General features: G+C 51.9%; 1 protein-coding gene across 1 annotated transcript; it reads left to right on the forward strand.

The window, feature by feature from the left end:
- Positions 1–3997: 3997 nt before the first annotated feature.
- Positions 3998–24083, forward strand: Znf335 (zinc finger protein 335). Its single transcript, XM_036185904.1, has 28 exons — positions 3998–4228; positions 4894–5144; positions 6274–6511; positions 7413–7490; positions 7657–7962; positions 8039–8182; positions 9662–9808; positions 13058–13307; positions 13402–13579; positions 14387–14499; positions 15227–15245; positions 15367–15483; positions 15567–15643; positions 15715–15875; positions 16119–16348; positions 17104–17197; positions 17302–17396; positions 19535–19794; positions 20670–20781; positions 20863–21237; positions 21967–22109; positions 22191–22333; positions 22465–22568; positions 22974–23051; positions 23196–23279; positions 23365–23430; positions 23511–23592; positions 23687–24083. Exons 2-28 carry the CDS (start codon positions 4944–4946, stop codon positions 23812–23814), a joined length of 4023 nt encoding a protein of 1340 aa, XP_036041797.1. The 5' UTR covers positions 3998–4228; positions 4894–4943; the 3' UTR covers positions 23815–24083.
- Positions 24084–24323: the final 240 nt, after the last annotated feature.

Here is a 24323-nt window from a genome sequence, read left to right on the forward strand (position 1 = left end):
TAATTGCTGTAAAGAGACACCATGACATGGCAATTCTTATAAAGAAAACATTTAATTGGGTGGCTCGCTTACAGTTTCAGAGGTTCAGTCCATTATCATCATGATGGGGAACATGGCAGCATGTAGGCAGACATGGTTCTGGAGTAGCTGAGAGTCCTACATCTTATAAGCAACAGAAGTCAAGTGAAACACTGCACAGTATTCTGAGCATAGAAAACCTTAAAAGTCTGCCCCCACAGTGACACACTTCCTCCAACAAGGCCATACCCGTTCCAACAAGGCCACATCTTCTAATAGTACCTTGAGCGGCCAATTACATTCAAACTAATACATTTTGGGTCAGGATGGTTTTGTTTTTATTTTTTCGAGACAGGGTTTCTGTGTAGTTTTGGTGCCTGTCCTGGATCTTGCTTTGTAGAACAGGTTAGCCTCGAACTCACAGAGATCCACCTGGCTCTGCCTCCCAAGTGCTGGGATTAAAGGCATGCGCCACTGCTGCCTAGCTGGTTATGATGTTTTTATCACAGCAAAAAGACACCCTAAAACAGAGTTCAAAGGCTATACCAAGATTGATCATTCTTTGTAAAAGAAATTTATTAGAAGAGAGATTAATGAATAGACAGCAACATTGCAGGGGCACAGGGGGGATGGCAATCCCAAACCTTTTGGTTATTTCAGGTATCAGGTATTTTGCCAGTGACAAAGAGAAAAAGAAAAAAAGGCATACTCTCTTAGTGACTTTCTATTGCTGTGAAGAGACACCATGACCAAGGCCACTTATAAAAGAAAGCATTTATTCCGGCTCATGGTGCCAGAGGGCTAAGAGTCCATGATCATCATGACCAGGCGGAGCATGGCAGCAGGTGGGCACACATCAAGCTGGAGCAGCAGCTAAGACCTTACATCCTGATCCACAAGATGAAGGCAGAGAGAGCTAACTGGAAATGGGGTGGGTTTTTGAAACCTCAGAGCCCAACCCCAGTGACACACATCTTCCAACAAGGCCACACCTCCTAACCCTTCCCACAAAGTTCTACCAACTGGGAACCAAACATTCAAATATATGAGCTTATGGGGGTCATTCTTAACTGTCACAGCGCCCCCATTCTTTAAGATACTATGATGTGCTGGGCACAATAAGATATACCCGTAATTCTAGTGCTCAGAAGGCAGAAACAAGGATGATAACCCAGGAGTTCCAGGCCAGCTTTGGGTACAGTGAGATTCTAAAATGATGCATCAAAGTACCATATAGTACCTAGTGAAGTCCTTCTTCTTCCCTCTTGGCTTATTTTTCCCAGTTGTCCGCTTTAACAGCCTTTAGATGAGAGCACCTGTTTTCACTGCTTCCATTCTGTCCAACAACATGCTCTGGAGGGAGAACCCTGGATTGGTTGTCAGAAAATCAGGACTGCGCTTAGTGGCTCAGGCCTATACTCCAGTCCCTTGGGAGTTCAGGTCAGCCTTGGCTACACAGCAAGTTCAAGGCAAACCTAGGTCTCCTTAGACCCAGTGTGTTTGTGTTTTTATTTTCTTAATCTTCATTCCTTTTTTTTTCTTTGTTTTTTTTTTGAGACAGGGTTTCTCTGTGTGTAGCCCCTGGCAATCTTGGACCTCATTTGTAGACCAGGCTGGCCTGGAACTCACAGAGATCTGCCTGCTTCTGACTTCCAAGTGATGGGATTAAAGGAATGTGCCTATAATCTTCATTCTTTAAATTTCAGGTTTTTTTCAAGACAGGGTTTCTCTGTGTAACAGCCTTGACTGTTCTGGAACTCACTTTGTAGACGAGGCTGGCCTTGAACTCACAGAGACCCACCTGTCTCTGCCTCCTGAGTGATGGAATTAAAGGCATGTGCCACCATGCCCACCTTATTTTTAAATTATGTATATAAGTGTCTGTCTGTATGAAGGTATGTACAAGTGAGTGCAATTGCCCAAGATGGCCAGAAGAGGGTGCCCCTGGAGCTGTTGTTATTAGTGGCTGTGAGTCACCAGAAGTGGCTGCTGGGAACTAAACTCATTCCCTCTGCAAGGACAGTATGTGTTCTTAATAGCTGTGCCACCTCTCCCCAGTCCCAGAAACCCCCCAAAAAAAAGAGGAAAGAAGTCTGCTTCCTTGGGTAAACAAACACCAGCCATGAGCCCTGGTGTTCTGCCTCTCTTGGCCCTATTCTTTTCTCTTCCTGCAATCCTGTCATCTGGTTAGGGCTGGAGTTCAGCTGGGCTGGCAATGATTATGAGCTTTGTGGTGCTACCTCTGGGTACACTGACCTAGGCATGGGTGACTTGGTCAAAGGCAGACCAAGGAAGGGTATAGGGAGTGTTAAAAAAAAGCAACCTGCCATGAAGCCAGTCTCAAGGATTGCTCGAGGCCTGGTTAAGGCTGGGTGGGAAAGAGGGGGAGCAAAGATGGAATCTCTCCACAGACCTCCTGCTCTATTCCCTCTACCAAAGAGGGAAACTAGGAACAGAGGACTTTCTATGGAAAGAATTAAGAGCCCGCATGAATGAACTCAAAGCAACTTTGTCCTTTCCACTGCATTTCTTTGGTTCTTGGGTGGTGGTGGGGTTAGAGACAGGGTTTCTCTGTAACCTTGCCTGTCCTGGAAGTAGCTCTGGAGACCAGGCTGGCCTCGAACTCAGGAGAGTCCTCTGCCTCCCAAGTGCTGGGATTGAAGGTGTGTGTGTCATCAGTCACAACCGCAATTTCCTTTCATTTTTTATTTGTGTGCATTGGTGTTTTGCCTGCATGTATGTCTGTGTGAGGGTGTCAGATCTTGGAGTTACAGACAGTTGTGAGCTGCCATGTGGGTGCTGGGAACTGAACCCGGGTCCTCTGGAAGAGCAGTCAGTGCTCTTAACTGCTGAAGCATCTCTCCAGCCCCTAGATTTTTTTCTTCTAAGCATTTACTTGTGCACATGTCTGTGAGTTCATGCACACATGCCAGACTCAGTGTGTGGAGGTCAGAGGACAGTGTGGAAGAGTTGATTCTCTCCTTCCACCATGTGAATTCTGGAAATAACTATGTAGACCTGGCTAGTCTATGTGAACTCAGATTCACCAGCCTCTCTCTACTAGTGCTGGATTAAAAGCTTGGGCCACCACACTGAGACGAAAGGACTGCAGATTTCTAAAAATACCTAATGCTGCTTAACGCTGCTTTCGATTGTGTGCTGGGAATCGAACCCGAGGCCTTGTGTTTGCCACTGAGCTAATTCCCCAACTTCTAAAAACACCTACACTACTTACAATGACCAAAGGTCGGCTGGGGTGTCTAGACCTAATAATGTCAAGAAATACACACTCACATATAATTAAAAACAAACTAAATTATAATTAAAAATAAATCTTAAAAAACGAAGTTGAGATCTGCCATGGCGGCACAGACCTTTAATCCCAGCACTCAGGAGGCAGAGGCAGGCGGATCTGAGTTCGAGGCCAGCCTGGTCTACAGAGTGAGTTCCTGGATAGCCAGGGCTACACAGAGACCCTGTCTCGAAAAACGCAAAAAGGAGAGGGAGAGAGAGGAAATACAGTTGAGAAGCGCACTATGGACCAAACATTAACTCTTCTCTAAAATTCCTGACCTCCGCCATCACCCTATCCCGAAGCCCCCTAAGTGGTTCCGGACCAGCCTTTTTGTCCTCAAACCTCGGTTTCCCCACGGCACAGCAATCCCAACCCGGGAGTGCGCGAACCGGCTGGAGAGGAGCTTTAAGCCACGGGCGAAAAGCTAGGAAAACGGCTGACGTCTCCTCCTCTCTGGACACCTCCAAGCCGTCCAGGGCTGCGACGTTTCCCCGAAGCGACCCCAGGAGGTGTGGCCAGCCGCTGGGAGCCACGCCCACGAGAGCCCGGCGCCACGCCCACGAGAGCCAGGCGCCTCCGCCGCGCTTCCTCTTGCAAGCCTTGGAGGGACCTGCGTGACGTCACTGCACTTCCTTTGTAGCCATCCGCCACGAGGAAAAGTAGTCCCCCTCCCCGCTGACCTCACCCCCCGCAGGCTAGGCAGCCTGTAACCCTCGAGAGTCTTCTGGACCCGTCTACGGTTCTGAGCCCTCTGAGAAGCCTTCTAAAACCCCGCAAATCTGTCTTTCCCCGGGGGCGGCGGCGCAAGTAGTTCCGGTTCAAGGGAGGCTGATGGGTTCCTCCGCGACGGGGGTGAGAGGATGGCGACCTCGTCGATGCCGGAGTCGGAGGGCGACGCAGCAGCCAGAGGCTCAGGTTAGCGACAGCCGGAGGCGGGCCGCCCCACTGCATACTGCCGTGCACTAGGGCCCTACCGCGGGGCTGCCGGGTGGCGAGCTCCCGGGCCGGCGGGGCTGTCCGAACAGGGCCCCGGGGTCCCAGGCCCTTTAGCCGCTTTCGCATTTGCCTGAGCGGAAACCCGGCGCCGCCACAAGATGGCGTCGGGCCTGGAGCTCAGGCAGCGCCAGGGACAGCCCCGAGTCACCAAGCCCCGAGACCGTCGCTGTCAGCCCCCTCCGCAGGGGAGCCCGGGGAGGGGGAGCGAACCACTGACCCCGGGGGCCTGCGGGCTGTACCACTGGCTCCTCACCCGAGGGGACGCGGGGTCCGAAGTGCTGAACCGCTGTGCCCGCCCGGGGTCGGAGGGTGATCCACGCCTCTGGGAGGAGCAAAGGGCGGCGATCACCCCCCCCACCCCCGCGACCACCTTTCCCAGAGGAGCCCTATCTTGAGAGGCCAGGCGTCCCTGCCCTCTTCTGGAAGCTTCCCTTTCCAGGACTCGAGGAAACCCCGCCTCGTCTGGTCGGATGCTCAGTCTTTGCATCTGCGGAATGGGCACACCGATGCATCTGGGTGGGTACAGCTTGGCCGGACCCGAGAGGCGGACCACTTGTTGCAGCCATGGCTGTATCTTTTGGCAGAGTGAAAGCCTCCTACCCTGCGCGTCGCCGTCTGGCGGTGCCCCGAACCAATGGAGGAGAACGAGGTGGAGAGCAGTAGCGACGCGGCCCCCCGGCCTGGCCACCCGGAGGAGCCCTCTGAGAGCGGCCTGGGTGTGGGCACTTCGGAAGCTGTGTCCGCAGACAGCAGCGACGCGTCGACCGCCCCAGGGTTGACGGAGGCCGATGACTCTGGCGTGGGACAGAGCTCAGACAGTGGCAGCCGCTCTGTGGTATGGACCAGGCTGGACGGTGTGGGCAAGGGGACCATCCAGCAAAGCTTACTTGTAGAAAATGTTATTTGTTGTTTCCGAGGCAGAAACCCCATAGTTAAGGGATATACCTAAACCACTTGTTCCAGATCCTGCAGAAAGGGAAACTGAGGCAGAGCATGCTAACAGAGCTAGGATTAATTGTCCACTGTTCTACCCAGAGCCGTCATGCTCTGTCAGCCTTTCCTGCTTCAAATGCTGATCCATCTCATAGTATCCTTAGCCTTCCGATCTGTCAAATGGAATCGGAATGCCTGATTCTATGGGTGCTAGGCTGTAAGGGGAAAAAACAGTGTTAGCTATCTTCCTGACACAGTACTTTGTGATCTTAAGTGAGCTACCCAGCTTCTAGCCCTCACCTCACCCCTGTCAAGTGATAATTAGAAGTATGTTTATCTCTTAGTACTTTTTCAAGGTAGTGGTTGTGTCTGGACACCACTTGATGGAGACTACTAAGCAGTGGCCCTTGATGTGCAGTCTAGGGTTTCATTAACTCAGCAGAAATGGGCCTACTCTGAGTCTTAACATATGCTAAATTATGGGGTTACAGTGAGGGACAGGACAGGTGTGGCCCGGGTCCTTGCAGAGAGCACAGCCTGATGTGGACAGCATCCAGGTGCAGGAGTGTGATAGGTCTGGGCTAAGGAACTAGGTCCATATTGTATAGCTTCTCTGGGAGTGTAGACCCAGCCATACCAGTGTGATAGAGGTGACGAAGTCACTGCAGAGTGCACTGGAGAAAGGTCCTAAGTAAGGTCCAGCTTGGCTTCCCAGAGGAGATATCAGCTAAATGGTGATCGCTGGAGTGAGGATGGAGGAGTTGGGGCAGAGGGAGCAATTTATGCAAAAGCCCGGTGAAAACTGTCCCTCCTGGCTGTGATGTGTGATTAGAGGGGTACTTCTTTTAGCCTCGGGCTAAGGCCTGACTACCTCCATGGGCTTTAGGGCTCTCGGTGCCTGGAGAGCTCTCCTAGTCCTCTGTGGGGTGGAAGTGTGGATGGCTTTATTTGCTTTGTTCTTAGGGATCTGCAGGCTGCTCTGTCTTGCTCCTTCCCTGGCTCCTAAACTGCCCTCTGCTTCCCGTTCCTAGGAGGAGGTATCTGAGAGCATTTCAACAGACCCTTTGCCTCATGGTTACCTCCCTGATTCATCTTCTGTGTCCCGGGGAACAGTGGCAGAGGTGCCAGGTGGCCCCCCAGCCCTGGTGCATTCCAGTGTTCTCCCAGACCCCAGCATGCTGGTGTCGGACTGTGCAGCTTCCTCTTCAGACCTGGGTGCTGCCATTGACAAGATCATTGAGTCTACCATTGGCCGGGACCTCATCCAGAGTGAGTAGGGAGAGGGTGTGGCCCTGCAGAATCCCACAGCCCTAGGAATGAAGGTTAATTACCTTCCTGTGGAATGTGTAAGGGGAACTGATAGCTGTGCCACAGTGAATTCTTAGTATGATGCCTGGATGTCATAGTGCTCAGTAGTAGAGATAGTTATAGCTGGGGCCAGTAAGTAAAGTGCTTGCCAGGCAAGCCTGGTGACCACTCCTGAACCTATGGAACAGTGGAAGGAAAGAACCAATCCCTGAACGTTGTCGTCAGACTTCCACGTTCATGTCCATATACACACAATGTACATGCAACAGTAGTGAATTTTTAAAAATAGAAGCAGTTATTCTGGCTTTGTGCTGGGGGCAGTTATAAACACTTAGTACACAAGAGGTCATAGATCTTCCAGTGACCCCCAGATGAGATGGCTGTCATTAACCTGGCCCACATGAGAATCAGAAGGCCCAGAAGACACAAAAATGACTTGCCCAATGACACTGATAGGTGGAGGGTGGTCATGGGCAGTAAACACAGATAGGTGACTATACTGGGTCTTTTATGGTTAGTGATATGCACAGACGCCCCAGCACCTCACAAAGCTCTGGCATAGTCTTTGAGAGGCACTCTGAAAGAGATAGTGCAGGATCTGTATCCTGAGGAAGTGTGGAGAAGGCAGAGGAAGACATTCTAGGCCCATTTGTCAAAAGACTAGGCAGCTAGGGTAGCTCCGGCATCCTGGTGCCTGGGGTAGCACATCACCCCAGCAGAACTCCCATCAACCTGCAGTGTAAGTACCCATAGTTCAAGGGGGTGAATGCGACTGGTCCAGTTGCCAAGTAGATAGAGCTCAAGGGTGTGGCCCACAGCTGAGATTCCTCTGAAGACCATTACCCTCTGCCTTTTCTGCCAGGCTGCATCACTGTGACCAGTGCTGAGGAAGGAGGAGCTGAAACCACCCAGTACCTAATCCTGCCAGGCCCGGATGATGGTAGGAACCCTGTTTCAGTACCAGGGATCACTGTAATGGATGAGAATAGAAGACCGTCTCTGTGTAACCCGAGGGTTAGCCATTGCTGTGGGGATGTGGGCCTGCCTGGGGAGAGCAGCTGAAGCTCATAGGCAGTCTTGCCTTCTGTTTTCTCTCCTGTCCTCAGGGGCTCCCATGACCTCACCAATGTCTACTTCCACCTTGGCCAATAGTCTGGCAGCCATTGAAACCCTGGCCGATGGCCCCACATCTACATCTACATGCCTTGAGCCTCCTGAGGAGCCCCAGGGAGAGCCCCACTCTCTAGCACAGCCACCCCCAGCCTCTGGCACCGATGAGCTGGACCTGCAGAGCCTGGAAGCCATGATGGAGGTGGTGGTTGTGCAGCAGTTCAAGTGTAAGATGTGCCAGTACCGGAGCAGCACCAAGGCAACATTGCTCCGCCACATGCGGGAGCGGCACTTCCGCCCAGGTGCGTCTCTGGCAGCCAGTTAGGTCTGGTGGGGAGGGCACACAGCCAGACTTAGCAGCTTGCTCTGCTCTTGCAGCGGCAGCAACAGCAGCAGTGGCAGCTGGTAAAAGGGGCCGTCTACGGAAGTGGGGCACGTCTACTAGGACCACAGAGGAGGAAGGGCCGGAGGAGGAGGAGGAGGATGACATTGTGGATGCTGGGGCCATTGATGATCTAGAGGGTAAGCCACTCTCCAGGGTAACCCCTTTGTGCCCACACTCATCTTCAGATACTGAGATCCTGGCTGCCTAACTGGATGGAGACACCAGTGCCCTCTAGTACAGGAGAACGTTAGGCTGTGGAATAAGCTGCATACTGAAATACAGGACAACAGAAGAAATAGAATGCAAGCAAAAATATATGTGTATGCACTTTTCATAGCTTTATTAGTCACAATTTATTTACCCTGTGTCTAAAGTAATTCAGCATATAGTCATAAAAACTATTGGTGAAACAAGGCATAGTGGTACATGAAATAGAGGCAGGAATATCAGGAGTTCATGGTCACTCTTATTATATAGTTTGAGGCCAACCTAGACTATATGAGACCCCAATTCAAACTAATAAAATGTTATATGCATGCAAGTGCACTCACACACACATTTGTGTGGATGTTTGTGCAGGCTAGAGGTTAATGTCAGGTGACTTCTTCAATGGCTCTCTGCCTTACTTTTTGAGGCAAGGTCTCTCACTGAACCTAGGACTTGCTGTTTCTGCTATACTGGCTAGCCAGGATGTCCTGGGGACCCTCCTGTCTGTCTCTCTGGTGTTGAGACTATTGGCATCCACTGCCATACACAGCTTTCTGACCTGGGTTTTAAGACATTGAACTTCATGCTTGGCAGCAAGTGTGTCATTGATAATAGCCACTTCCCCAGCCCATTGTTTTTCTCCAGAGTTTTTGGTGGTGGTTTTAATTATGTGTATGTCTGAATGTGGGTATGTGCATATTGAGTACAATAGCTCTGACTGCCAGAAGAGGGTGCTGTGTCCCCTGGAGCTGGAGTTACAGGCAGTTGTGAGCTGTTCCATATGGGTGCTAGGAACTGGACTTGAGTCCTCTGCAAAGGCAGCAAACGAGCCACATCTCCAGTCCCCCCCTCCCTTTTTTTGAGCTGAGGATCGAACCCAGGGCCTCGTGCTTGCCAGTCAAGCACTCTACCACTGAGCTAAATCCCCAACCCTCTCCCTATTTTTTTGAGATGGATTTGTCTTCCTGTGTAGCCCTTGGTGGCCTCACTCTTGTTCCTCCTGATGGTGAGATTCTAAGTGTGTGCCACCGTAACTGGCTCACTTCTTTCTCCTGTGTGTTCTGAGATCTTGTATGCAAGTGTTCTGAGTGGACCAGGCTCAGTTTACAGTTCTGTGGCCATGTGTGGCTATTGTCCACCAGGTGGGACAGTTCACTTGGTAGACTCAGTGCTCACTGCCTGTGTTCTACATGTGGCTTAAGTGACTTGAGTACCAGGCACCTCTTTGTGCTTACAATTAAGGTGAGCTGTTGGCAGGTGCCAGGAGAGCTGCCAGGAAAGGAAGGATAGTCCTCTGGGGAAGGTACAGAGGGCTTCTTGGAGGAGACCTCACTGGTGGAGAGAAGTCATGGGACAGTGGGATCTGTCAGAAGTGTGGATCTAGACACTATCCTTTACTGTCTACACAGAGGACAGTGACTATAATCCAGCTGAGGATGAGCCCCGGGGCCGGCAGCTACGGCTCCAGCGCCCTACCCCCAGTACCCCAAGACCTCGAAGAAGGCCTGGCCGACCCCGAAAGCTGCCTCGCCTAGAGACTTCAGACCTCCATGATGGTAAGACTTGGTCATGGGACAGCTGTGTGGGGGTCACACATGGCTCTGCTGCTTGATGGTTCTGGGATACTTCAGAGACCGAGTGCACGCAAAGCTGCAGTTTCAAACCCTAGCTGCAGGCTTCGCAGAAAGGAGCCCTCCTGCCCTTGGCTTGAGAAACCCAACCTTGGGGATTGTTTAGGCTTTAGGCTGATGCCTTCCAGTGACAAATTGTCACAGCAAGAGAAGGGGTTGAGCCTCTATTAGTGAGTCAATAAAAGCTTTAAATGGTACTGCCGGGTGGGCGGTGGTGGCGCACGCCTTTAATCCCAGCACTTGGGAGGCAGAGCCAGGTGGATCTCTGTGAGTTTGAGGCCAGCCTGGACTACCAAGTAAGTTCCAGGAAAAAGGTGCAAAGGTACACAGAGAAACCCTGTCTCGAAAAACAAAAAAAAAAACCAAAAAAAAACAAAACAAAAAAAGCTTTAAATGGTACTGAAATGAGAAGAGAGAAGTAAGACCCGGAGGCTGCTGTGTTCTTAGGGAATGATTTGTCACAGATATGAGTCCATACTCTGACCTAGAGCATGTCACTTGGCCCCTTGGATCTCTTGTTTAAGAGTGGAGGGTGACAGCATCTGCTTGTGTGGTGGCCACTGTGTTTGTACAGTTTGGAGGTAGATTCTGGGGTCTCTCCTGCAGAAAAGTAAATATAATCACACAGGCCGCAGTTCAAAAAGAGAGTGAATGGTACTGGGTCCAGGGCTAGGGAAATGGCTCAGTGGGAGAGAACTGGCTGTGAAAACATGAGGAGAATTGAAGCCCCTGCACCCACAGAAGGAAAGCTTGAGGTGGCTGTGTGTGCCAGTGTTCCCAGTGTGGGGGTGCAGAATCAGGTTGATCCTGGGAGTTCACTGGCCATGCAACCTAGCCAAAATGTGGAGCTTCCCGATCATTGAGAGACCCTGTGTCAGGTGACCAAAGGAAAGAATAAAGAACAGAAGAGCTGGGTTGGGGATTTAGCTCAGTGGTAGAGCGTTTGCCTAGCAAGCGCAAGGCTCTGGGTTCGATCTTCAGCTCAAAAAGAAAAAAAAAAAAAAAAGAACAGAAGAGCTGATAACCTGTATCCTTTGCTGGTACTGGAACAGGTACATGTACTATTCCACAGACATCACACTTGTACAGCACACACAAAGGAGACACGGTTTCCAGTCTATCATTCTTAATTAAAAACAGAAACAAGACTGGAGAGATAGCTCAGTGTTTAATGGCACTGGCTGATCTTTCAGAGGTCCTGAGTTAATTCCCAGCAACCACATGGTGGCTCACAACCATCAATAACAGGATCTGATGCCCTCTTCAGTGTAGCTGAAGTTTTCTCCAGTCCTTCCTGGCCCACAATCAGGACAAATCTCTCTCACCCACCAGTCTTGCAGCCGCTCAGACCCAACCGAGTAAACATACAGAGACTCCCCACTCCACCCCTTCCAGAGCTGAGGACTGAACCCAGAGCCTTGCACTCGCTAGGCAGGTGCTCTACCACTGAGCTAAATCTCCAACCCCAACACACAGAGACTTATATTGCTTACAAATTGTATGGCTGTGGCAGGCTTCTTGCTATCTAGTTCTTCTATCTTAAATTAACCCATTTCTGTTAATCTATAAGTTGCCACGTGGCTCATGGCTTACCAGTATCTTTACATCTCACTTGTCATGGCGGTGGCTGGCAGTGTCTCCTGCCTCAGCCTTCCACTTCCCAGAATTCTCTCTCCTTGTCCCCAGAATTCTCTCTCCTTGTCCCGCCTATACTTCCCGCCTGGCTACTGGCCAATCAGTGTTTTATTTATTAACCAATCAGAGCAACACATTTAACATACAGAACATCCCACAGCACTTCAGCATGCAGGTGTACATGCAGAGCACTCATACATAAAATATTTTTAAAAAAAAAGAAAGAAAGAAAGAAAAAATAATTAGTACATATTTTTTTGTTTTGTTATGTTTTATTTTGTTTTTCTTTTCTTTTTTGAGATAGGATTTCTCTCTGTAACAGTCCTGGTTGACCTGGATCTCACTTTGTAGACCAGGTTGGCCTTGAACTCACTGAGATCCACCTGCTTCTGCCTCCCAAGTGCTGGGATTAAAGGTGTGTGCCACCACTGCCTGGCTTAGTACATATTTTTATGTGTGTGCAGGTCAGAAGACTGCTTATATGAGTTGGTTCTCTTTCACTCTGTGGGTTCTGGTAATTGAACTCAGGTGTCAGGCTTAGGTGCAAAGGCCTTTGTTTATTCACTAGTACTTCATATCCATTCTTTCTGTCTATTTTTGTGGTGTTTTGTTTGTTTGTTTTGAGACAAGGTCTTACTATGTAGCTCCAACAGGCCTGGAACTCATTATGTAGCCTAGACTGGCCTTGAACTCAAAGATCTACCTGCCTGCCTTCTAAGTTCTGAGATTAATGGGGGCCACACTAGTTGGCCCCCATTTTTAATATTTAAGGTAGTAAATTTTGATAATGCCAGGGATGCGACCCATGGCATTGTGCATGCAGGTAGGCAAGTGCTCTACCACTGAGTCACACACCTCCAGCCTTGAAGTAGTTTTTCTGTTTGTATTTTCTTCTCATTTTTAAGTACTTGGGTGTTCTGCCTCTATATATGTCTATTTACTATGTGCATGCAGTGTCTGGAGGCATCAGATCCCCTGGGACTGGAGTTAGACAGTTGTAAGTTGCCATGTGAGTGCAGGGAATTGAACCCGGGTCCTCCGAAAGAGCAGCCAGTACTCTTAACCAAGTCTCTCCAGACTTGGAATAGTATTTTTCAATATTGTTTGAAAAGGTTCAGAGTTTGTAAGCTGTCTATGGAAGTCTTCTTGCCATGGACCCTCCCTTGGGTCACCAGCCTCACAAGGGTATTCTAACGTCAAAGCCACTGTTGTTGTCTCCCAAATCCACAGTGTTCCTGTCGGTCACTAGACCAGTTGGGAGATGGGACAGATGAAACCCAGGGATGGGAGGGCCTTTGTGGACACACAGCCAACTAGTGAAGGTGCTGAGTCTAGAACCTGGCTGGCTGGGCTGTTGCTGAGATTCTGTCCCATATCTGTCCTGCTATGCTGAGTAAGGTGACATCTTCTCTGTCCTCTGACCATGGGCTGCCTCTGTCCAGTCTGTGATCGGATGTGCCCATCAGTGGTCAGCTTTGAGAGTTGACTGACCTCTGGTCCTAGAGTGTGTGGCTGATTGTGATCTTTGTGTCATGACAGGTGTAGGAGAGCCTCTGGTGAGTTCCCAGAGCACACAGAGCTCTCCAGAACTGCTGGATCTCGAGGCTCCCAGCTCCTCAGCCCCAGGATGCCTAGGGGTACTGGGCAAGGGGAAGAGGGGCCCAGTGGAATCCGGTGTGAGTCAGTCAGATGCTGAGAACACAGCCCACTCTTGCAAGGATGAATCTGATGCTCCACCCCGCCGCCGAGGGCGACCCTCCAGGAGGTTCCTAGGGAAAAAATACCGAAAGTAGGTAGAATGTTGCGGAGGTGAGCTTGACAGGCTGGTGGGGGTTTCCTGGGCCTGTAGCCCAGCCAGTGGCCTCCCCATCCCTTCCTGGCAGGTACTACTACAAGTCACCCAAGCCACTGCTCAGGCCTTACCTGTGCCGCATATGTGGCTCACGCTTCCTGTCCCATGAGGACCTGCGCTTCCATGTCAATTCCCACGAAGCTGGCGACCCACAGCTCTTCAAGTGCCTGCAATGTAGCTACCGCTCCCGCCGCTGGTCCTCACTCAAGGTGTGTTGTCCAGGAGGTCACAGGGCAGGAAGAATCACACAGTAGGGTGTGGAGTTGCCTATGCACTCTGGCCATCCAGCCTGTGAAGGATACTGGGGCATGGGGGGCCTGTGGAGGGCTGCCACAGGCAGTTGACAGAGTGTCCAGAGTGACCCCTCACTTTTGAAGGGTGCAGTTCACATTAGAGATAGTGTAGACTTGTTAGTCTCACTGCTGACTGGCTCTGTGGGTCGTTCCTTCACAGTACCTGAGTCCTTCCAGCAGGTGGCAGTGGTATGCTTCAGGGAAACATTCCTTTCCTCTTGCCCCAGAGGTGTTGATCAAAGCAGCCCACGCCAGGGTTTTTTTGTCATCTTATGTGTGGCCCGTCGAAGTTCCAGGTGTTTACTGTACCAATTGACTGCAGAATTGCAACTTGGCCACACCCATGCTGTGGCAAGGTGGAGGACAATAGGCTGGTCCTTCAGGCCCTGGTGCACAGTCCTGTGCTTTCTCTTCTCCCTGTGTTGCTGCTTCCTCCCACACAGAACACACAGGCCTGGAGTTGTTTTCTAGGCCCCTCAGGACTGTCCCATAGTGCACTGGGAAAGGCATGGACTATGGGGCCACACTGCCCAGCTCCAAGCCCTGCTGTCACAAGGTCCCTTCACTCTGAGTATTGTTTTCCTTTTGGTCAGATGGTAAGCCAGTACAAGGACTGGCACAGCAAGTGTCCTCTAGGAAGAGTCCCAGCCGGGGAGCACGGGTTGGGGTGAGGAAGAGGGAAGAGAAGCTGAAACTGTAGCCCTGTCTGTCTGTCTGTCCCAGGAGCACATGTTCAACCATGTGGGCAGCAAGCCCTACAAGTGTGACGAGTGCAGCTACACCAGCGTCTACCGGAAGGACGTCATCCGACATGCAGCGGTGCACAGCCGGGACCGGTCAGTGAGTTGTGCAGGACCAGTGGGATCTAGGCAGGGAGAACGTGGCCAGAAGCACCACCTCTGAGCACACCCGCTCTGCCCCGTCCACACGGTGTTAGAAACATTCCAAAAGGCAAGGGGAACCCTCCCTGGTCATTGGTCTAAGAATCCTCAGGGCCAGGGCCTGCAGGTACCCAGTTCAGGCTCTTCCTTCAATGGGAGCTTTAGTTTCTCATCTGGAAAGTGCTGAGAGCAGATTAGGACTGGACAAATACCATGTTTTCAGGTGGCTGCTCAGTGAGTTATAGCTAGGCCTGTGGCTTCGGCAAAGATCCTTGGCATATAACCTATGAGCAGAGAGTTGGGAGAGAGACCTGTGTGGTCCTGGAACCAGGGTGTATGACAGTTTTCCAAGATGCTTACAGGTTTCTTGAAAGAAGGGATTGTGTAGCCTGCCAGGATTCTGGTTACCGGGATGAAGCCTGTTCTCCAGGGCTTTTTCCTATGAGGCTTCTGGGAACCTGCAGTGCAAAAATATATGCTGTGAGTGGAGGGGAAAAGACCATGACCCCACTTAACGAGCACAGAGCTTGGTGCCTGTGGAAACTTAGCGTTCTCCCAGTGCACACCCGCTGTTTCTCCACGGGTTCAGAAGAAAGGCCATGGGTAACGAGGCGGTGGCCATGGCTGAGACTGGGTGGCCATGGGGAAGCTGTGCTGTGACACTTACTTTCTCCTTTCCCAGAAAGAAGAGGCCGGATCCGGTGAGTGTGGGGCCTTGGCCTGGGAGGCCCTGGACTGCTGATAGGGTGGTGGCTCAAGAGGTGAGAGCCCCCTGCTCTCTGCCCTTCTCTCTCCCTCTGACCTCTCATTATGTCTTCCCAGACCCCAAAGCTGAGCTCTTTCCCTTGCCCAGTGTGTGGCCGTGTGTACCCCATGCAAAAGAGACTAACGCAACATATGAAGACTCACAGCGCTGAGAAGCCACACATGTGTGATAAGGTGGGTGGGTGGGGGCAGGGCTGGGGCTGGAGGAGGGCCTTCTCTGGGCCATCCCCATCTAATTCTGCCTTCCCTACTGTCAGTGTGGAAAGTCCTTTAAAAAGCGCTACACCTTCAAAATGCACCTGCTCACACACATCCAGGCTGTTGCCAACCGCAGGTATGTCCCCTGGAGGTCCCTGGGTTGGGAAGGAACCCTCCTGTTTCTGAGCTCCTGTAAACTGCCTCCAGGTTCAAGTGTGAGTTCTGCGAGATTGTTTATGACGACAAGAAAGCACTGTTGAACCACCAGTTGTCCCATGTTAGCGACAAGCCCTTCAAATGCAGCTTTTGTCCCTACCGAACCTTCCGTGAGGATTTCCTGCTGTCCCATGTGGCTGTCAAGCACACAGGTCAGGCCAGCCCTCCAGTCCCAACACCCCAGTCCGCTCAGCTCTCTTTGCCCCTTTCAACAGCCCGAGCCCCAGGTAGATTTACCCTTAGGCTGTAAAGGGGCTCTTGTGGCCAGCAGCCTGCTTTCTCTGCCTCAGTTGTGAAAGAGTGAAATGGGAACTAGCCGCTGTGTATGTCAGGAAGGTGACCTTGAGAATGGCCCCTAGCAGGAGGGCTAACTGGAGGTGTCCCTCTGCCCCCAGGAGCCAAGCCCTTTGCCTGCGAGTACTGCCACTTCAGCACTCGGCACAAGAAGAACCTGCGTCTGCACGTCCGCTGCCGGCACGCCAGCAGCTTTGAGGAGTGGGGACGGCGCCACCCTGAGGAGCCCCCCTCCCGCCGCCGCCCCTTCTTCTCCCTGCAGCAGATAGAAGAGCTGAAGCGGCAGCACACTGGGGCCCCTGGCCTGCCCGCCAGCTCCCCAGGGCCCGAGGTAGGTCCTGCTGGAAGACACGCACCGTGGGACAGGCAGTGTCCTCTCTGCACAGTGGTCAACAGGGCGATCGCTGCTCAGTCGCTGTGGGAGACACCAGCCAAGTTACGGGTACAGGTCTAAGCTTCGAGGAGGGTGGCCTTCCAGCCCTGGTCTGGATGGCAGTGTTCCGTTGGCTTAATTACAATAGCAGCTTATTTTTCTTAGATGTGAAATAATTGCAAAGCTCAGCAGTCTTGAGCTGCTGTGACTCCAACCCTGGTGGTCAGGGTCCAAGCTCTGAATATATTCAAACAACACCCTAGGATCTGTCTTTGGTCTTTCCAGTTGCCCTCATGGTCTAGCATAGCTTCAGGAACACCTTCCCAGCCACATTCCAGGCCAGAAATGGACTTCCTAGAGTGGTCCTCTGATAGCCATATGTGCCCTGTGGCACTCACGCCTATTCACATACATACAAAATAAATGTAATTTTACTAAGAGGAGGATGGACTGGATTTGGGGGAAGCAGCTAGTATTCTGTCTTGGAGCTCCCAGTGGCCCTAGGAGGGTGACCTCACAGATAGTACATGGGCTCTGGAGTTGGTAACTCGTGGGTTCAAGTCCCAGCCTTTCACGTTTCTGAGGCTCACCCTTCCACTGAGCACTGAGCTGGTAAATACCTTTAAAATAGTAGGTGAGATAAACCAGGAACTGGTGGGAAATGTACTTGGATCTGGCCACCCCTTTCAGGCTTGACCCATTCTCCTCCCTAGGCTCCCCAAGAGCCAGCACCTTTCCAGTCACCTGAGACTCCCCCACTACTCTGTCCTGATGCCCTAGGTGGTGCCACAATCATCTACCAGCAAGGTGAGCCTTGAAGAAGGCAGGGAGTGGGGTAGGAGGTTGACAAGGCTGACATGGGGGGCCCAGGTGTCCAGCCTGTTCTCAAGCTCAGGTCCCACCCCACCCAGGAGCTGAGGAGTCCACTGCCATGGCCACTCAGACAGCCTTGGATCTGCTGTTGAACATGAGTGCCCAGCGGGAACTGGGGGCCACAGCCCTGCAGGTAAGCAAGCACCCAGGACTTCCCGTGCCAACTGCTGAACATGCCAGCCTGGCTGATGGTGATGTAAAGGAGAGCAATGACTCCAGCCTACCTTTTGGGGACAGATCCACCTAAACCTGGTGGGCAAACTTGAAGGAAGACAAGGAGGGCAGTCTTTCCCAGTGCACTGTCTAGTTACCAATGTCCATTTGTCAAATCATTGTTTTACTGCGGTGAAGAGACACCATGACCAAGGCAACTCTCCTAAAGAAAGCATTTAATTGGGGGCTGGCTTACAATTCCAGAGGCTCAGTCCATTATCATCAGGGCAGGAGCATGGCAGTGAGTGATAGCTGAGAGCTATATATTGATATACAGGCTGCCAGAGAGGAGAGGAGAGACAGACAGACACTGGGCCTGGCATGGGTTTTTAACCTTATAGCCTATCCCCAGTGACACCCTTCTTCCAATAAGGCCTTATCTCCTAATCTTCTCAGAGTTCCACTCCCCAGTGACTAAGCATTCAAATATAAGAGCCTGTGGGGCCATTTTTATTCAAAGCACCACACCATTTCCCTGCTGAGGGGTACGTGCTGCTGTATGTGGGTTCTCCTGTTCTTGTTTGGCTTCTACTGTTCCTGTGGGGGCATCTCTGGGGTGTAAACACCACTTTCAGCCAGAACCCTTCCAAGGCTTTGTCTAGCTCAGAGCTCTCTTGTCTCTCCGTGGCCTTGATACCATCTCATACTCCATACACCCAACCCCCCCCCCAAGTTCATCATCTTCCTCCATCTCTGACCCAGGGAAGCTCAGCAGCATGGCACCTCAGTGGAAGGTGAAACATGAACCTGGTAGAGCATGTACCTATAATCCCAGCACTCAGGCAGAGGAGGCAGGGGCATAAGTCAAGATGAGGCCAGTCTCAGCTGCATAATGAGACCTTGTCTCAAAAGAACAGCAGGGCTGGAGAGTTGGCTCAGCAGTGAAGAGCATTAGACCCAGGTTCAATGCACAGTATCCATATGGCAGCTCACAGTTGTCTAACTCCAGCTATAGGGGATCCAGTGTTCTCTTTTAGCCTCCAAAGTCACTGGGCATGTGTGGTGCACAGACATATACATATAGGCAAAACACCCATACACATAAACTTTTAAAAAGTTAAATTCAGTGTTGGGGATTTAGCTCAGTGGTAGAGCGCTTGCCTAGCAAGTGCAAGGCCCTGGGTTCAATCCTCAGCTTCAAAAAAAAAAAAGTGAAATTCAGAAGGTGAAAGTCTGGAACATGCCTTCCCTGTCCTTAGCTAGCCAGGGAGTGGGCTGAGGAGAGTTCTCCAGATTTTGTTTAGGTGCAAACCCCTAGATAGTCCCTTAGACTAGGCTCATTGCTTTGCTACTTAGTGATGTGGTATTCAGGTGTGATGAGCAGCTTGGCTCTGTGTGCACATGCCATTCTTCATAATGTGTCTCTCAAGAAGTATAATCTGAGGGTTGGGGATTTAACACAGTGGTAGAGCGCTTGCCTAGTAAGCGCAAGGCCCTGGGTTCAGTCCTCAGCTCTAGAAGGAAAAAGAAGAAAGAAGTATAATCTGACCCAGTGTTGGTGGTGCACGCCTTTAATCCCATCACTTGGGAGGCAGAGGCAGGTGGATCTCTGAGTTCAAGGCCAGCCTGGTCTACAGAGTGAGTTCCAGGAAAGGCACATAGCTACACAGAGAAACACGTCTCAAAAAAAAAAAAAAAAAAGAAAGAAAGAAAAAATAATACAGTTTAAACTGATAGAGTTATAGTTTATGGTCCTACATTATAATTCTGTTAAATTACATAGAGGCTAGACTTCTGTCCATAGGTTCTGTCTGAATTACCTGTTTGTTGCCTGTCACTTTTTTATCAAGTTGCTAGTCCTTTGTTAGGGCTTGGCAAGAACTCCTGGGATGTCTCTCCTTTTTCTTTTTTTGGTTTTTGGTGAAAAGGGTTTCTCTGTGTAACAGCTCTGGCTTTCCTGGAGCTCGATTTGTAGATGAGGCTGGTCTCAAACTCACAGAGATCCACCTGGTGGAGTGTTTTAGGAGGTCCGTGGGATGTGTAAATGAGTGGTGACAGGCTCTGGTAGGGTGGTGAGCTCCATGGCACCGAGGACCTTGGCCATTGCTGTCGTTGTAGGTGGCTGTGGTGAAGTCTGAGGGCGCGGAGGCAGAGTTGACATCTACTGGTAGGCAGCCTTCCCCTGAAGACCCCACTCAACAGGTGGTGACACTTCATGTAGCAGAGCCAGGGAGCAGTGTGGCAGCTGAGAGCCAGCTCGGCCCCCCTGACCTACAGCAGATTGCCTTGCCATCTGGGCCATTTGGTGGGGCTAGCTACAGTGTCATCACAGCACCCTCTCTGGAGGAGAGGGCATCAGCTCCTGACACACCTTACAGGTAACTTGACTCCTTTCAGTCTTTCAGAGGGGCTCCCCACTCCAGCCCAGTTAGCGGGCCTGGTTTGTAGTAGGAGATTGTGTCCTGTGCAGGGTGGGGCGCTGTCATTAGCTGTTCTGGGAACTTGGTACTAATGGTCTTGCCTAGCTAGCTCCCACAAGATCCAGGTTTCCTTGCTTTTACAGATGCTTAAGAGGTGAGGCTTGGAACCTTTGTTCCCAATCCTATATACTACCCCACCCACCCACTCCATCCACCCCGTAAATGTGCCTATGTGAGTTTGGGGCTAGAAGGTATTGGATCCCCTGGGACTGGAGTTACATGTGGGTGCTGGGCATCAATCCTGCGTCCTCTGCAAGAGCAGCCAGTTCTTAGGTGCTGCACCATCGTTCCAGCTCTCTGCCCCCATGAGCCCCTATGTCCTGAGTTCTTAAACAAGTATGGGTTCCTTTGTTGACTGCTGCCTGAAACTGTGCTTGGCGTGTTTGCTCCCTGAACTCTTTGGTCACCGAGGAGCCACATCTAGGCAGGCTGCCTCAGCCTCTGCCCTCTCTTCTTGGGTAGCAGGTCCATTCTGTCCCCTCCTGTTGGCTGGCCTCTCCTTCTGTCCCTTTTGGCCAGACCTGAGCTAGACACCTGGAGTGCTGTTTTCTTCTTCCCAAGGAAATGGGGGTCACCCCTTAAGTAGGGTGAAACACTGAGTTCTTGGTAATCATTTGTGGAAGAGACGGTAGGGCAGGGGTAGACTAGAAATGGTCGAACAAACCCAACATTCACTCGGCTCCTTTAGCTTAACTGTTGCTTGGTGAAGGGATTCTTGTAGGCTTTCATCTTTTTCTGGAACTCCGCCTCATGCCTCCACTCTGTGTCCCTAGTGAAGAACCCCCTGGGGAGGCAGCCCAGGCTGTGGTTGTGAGTGACACCCTCAAGGAGGCTGGCACCCACTACATCATGGCAGCTGATGGGACCCAATTGCACCACATCGAGGTGAGTCTTGGGAGTGGCCACCCAACCCAGTGTCCAGCCTTTGCTCCTCCTCAGCACCTCATGCTGTGGGTTTTTCTACAGTTGACTGCAGATGGCTCCATCTCCTTCCCAAGTTCAGATACTCTGGCCTCTGGAGCCAAGTGGCCCCTGCTACAGTGTGGAGGGCCACCCAGAGATGGTCCTGAGGTTCTGTCTCCAATGAAGACCCACCATGTGGGAGGCCCCCAGGGCTCTTCCACCCCACCCCCTGCAGCCAGCAATACCCTAGGCCTGGTAGTACCCACCTCCCCACCATCTGCAGCAACTTTGTCAACAAAGAAGTTCTCCTGCAAGGTATGCTCGGAGGCCTTCGCTGGCCGAGCAGAGATGGAGAGTCACAAGCGGGCCCATGCTGGGCCTGCTGCCTTCAAGTGTCCTGACTGCCCCTTCAGTGCTCGCCAGTGGCCTGAGGTCCGGGTACGTGCTCCCCCACCATGCCTCTGCCTTCATTTCTGTGGTCACTCATTTGTATAAGAACTCTTTATTGAGCATCTCCTCAAGCCTAGTCCCCTGTTCCCCTCTAGGATCAGAGGTAACTCTCAGCAAAATCCCAGCTCTCTGGGATCTGCCTGGTCAGGAGACCAATCAGTTAGAAAGTGACTAATGCCAGACTGTGTTCCCAGTGTGAAGGATGGAGAGTGTAGAGCAGGGGCAGCAAGGTATTGGGTAGGGTGCAAGGAAGACAGCAGAGGTGGCTGTGGAGCAGAGAGAGGGTAACAACATGAGTGGTTGGGACTGGCACGCTGGAGATGGTGGGAAGCAGGCAGACCTTCAAAGCCAGCGTGGGATGGTGTGGAGGCGGAGGGTTTCGTTTCCAGATCCCACCCCATGCTGCATGCTTTGAGCTCTGGAAGGGGCCGGGACCTAGAGACCCACCCTCCAGTGGGAGAGCTAAGGCCCAGTGAGGCAGGACTGAGCCCTAGCATGCAAGAGGTTCCTCTTCAGTAAAGTGACAATACAGAGCCACAGACTGACACAGTGGTGTAATGGCAGAGCCTCTGGCTTCCTTGCTTTGGATCTGTGGTAGGCCAGCAGTCTCAGGTCCATGCTTTTGGTCCAGCTCCTCACCGACACGTGCATTTAGTTCTGTGGAGACTTGCTGTCTTTCATTCTGACCCATTGGTGCCTGGTCTCTACCTTGTGTAGGCTCACATGGCGCAGCACTCAAGCCTGAGGCCTCACCAGTGCAATCAGTGTAGCTTTGCCTCCAAGAACAAGAAGGATCTGAGGCGGCACATGCTAACGCACACCAATGAGAAGCCTTTCTCATGCCACCTCTGTGGGCAGCGGTGAGGCTGGGGGCGGCAGGTAGGGGGACTTCCACTCACACCTGGTGGAGCCACTTCACACCTCCTCTGCCCTCTCCTCAGTTTCAACCGGAATGGGCACCTCAAATTCCACATCCAGCGGCTACACAGCAGTGATGGGAGAAAGAGTGGGGCTTCCACAGCCCGAGCCCCTGCCCAGGCCATCATCCTCAACAGTGAAGAGGAAACACTGACCACACTGCACAGTGAGCAACCGCTGGGCCACAGGGCCGGCCGTTTGGGGCCAAAGGCTAGAACCACAACCCCAGGGAAGCCCAGGGATGAGGCATTCAGGCTTTCCATGAGCCCCCTAATGAGCCGCTTCCTCTGTGCCCAGCTGCCCTCCAGTCCAGTCATGGAGTCCTGGGTCCAGAGCGGCTACAGCAGGCACTGAGCCAGGAACACATCTTTGTGGCCCAGGAACAGACAGTGACTAATCAGGTAAGAGCAAGGTCTGGAGCCCCTGCAGAAAGGATAGGAAGAACTGAGGCTCGAGGCACTGAGAGGTGGCTCAGGGTTGGAGGCCTTGCACAATCATGAGAACCAGAGTTTGGACCCACCACTCTGCAAGCCAGGTGTCTGGCAGCTCTTGAACTCCTAGAAGCCCAGTTCCAAGGAGGGGGAGACAAGAGGATTCTTGGGGTTTGTGTGGCTTCCATCCAAGCCAGAACTCTTAGGTACATGGAGAGACCTTGCCTCAACAGCATAGGCAAAAAAAGTAGTGAAGAACTATGCTTGACACCCTGTTCTGACCTTACGGCCTCCATATAGGGTGGGGCGACACATACACACAGAGCACACTTATAAATAAAAGAACTGAGGCTAAGTTGGGCTTGGTCTTGACAGGAGGAAGCTACCTACATCCAAGAAATCACCACGGCAGATGGCCAGACAGTACAGCACCTGGTGACATCTGACAACCAGGTAAACTCTCCTTACCTACCAAGGCCCACCTTAGAAGTTTCCAGACTGCCTGGGCCAGTGTCCACAGTTGTGTCTTCTACTCTGCCCACTTACCTCAGCTCCCACTGAGTGGAAACCTACCACCTGCCTTGTCCTCTTTCTTAGGTTCAGTATATCATCTCTCAGGATGGTGTCCAGCACCTACTGCCTCAGGAGTATGTTGTGGTCCCTGATGGCCATCATATCCAGGTAGGCTAGGCCTGGGGCAAGGTCAGGTTTGGAGGAAGGCTGCACAGCCTCTTTCTAGGATCACTGGCCAGCTTCCTATCTCCAGGTCCAGGAGGGCCAGATCACACACATCCAGTATGAGCAAGGTACCCCATTCCTGCAGGAGTCCCAGGTATGGTACCTGGAGGAACAGGCGGAGCTGGGGTAGTGAGGATCCTGTGGGACTATATTCTTACTGGCTTCTTTCTCCAGATCCAGTATGTACCTGTATCCCCAGGCCAGCAGCTTGTCACCCAGGCTCAGCTGGAGGCTGCAGCACATTCTGCTGTTACAGGTATGGATGGGGCTGGACACTGATAGCCAGGAAACTGAGGCCAGGCCTAGTTCCCAGATGCTCAAGCTTACTGTGCTTTTCCCTCCCCTGGCAGCGGTGGCTGATGCTGCCATGGCCCAAGCCCAGGGCCTGTTGGGCACTGAGGAGGCAGTGCCTGAACACATCCGACAGCTGCAGCACCAGGGCATCGAGTATGACGTCATTACCATCACGGATGACTGAGCCTCAAAGGCCCAACGCTGATCTTGGATATCGGGGCCAGCTCTCCTCTAGTCTAGGGGCTTTCCTGTCCTACTTAGGGCCTCCAAATACTGGACAGTCAGTGTCCCTTGACTCCAAAGGAGCCAGACCTGTGCTTTTGGGGGGGCAGCCATGGCCCCAGCCAGGACATGCTGGGTGCTTTAGCCTGCTGGCAGGCTTTGGGAGAGAAATTTATTTTTGTTTGGATGGACCCACTGGTTCCTCAGTCTCAATAAAGGGACCAGAGTCCAGCTCTTGTAGCTCTCTTTGTACCAATAACCTGAACCAGGTAAGGGCCAGGAACCACGCAGAAGTCTCAAGTGGAGGCTACCTGGCTCTATAGTCAGCTGGTCCACTTGTTACAGTGGTCCCAGTACGGGCCACACCAGCCTGACTCAGGAGAAGACTGAACTGGAGAACCCTGCTTTCCCCGTGGACTCCCTGTCTCCAGGATCTCAAAGGGCAGGGACTAGACTTGGAGGCTCTAGTTC

Source organism: Onychomys torridus, chromosome 4 (assembly GCF_903995425.1).
Source record: "Onychomys torridus chromosome 4, mOncTor1.1, whole genome shotgun sequence".
Lineage (NCBI taxonomy): Eukaryota > Metazoa > Chordata > Mammalia > Rodentia > Cricetidae > Onychomys > Onychomys torridus.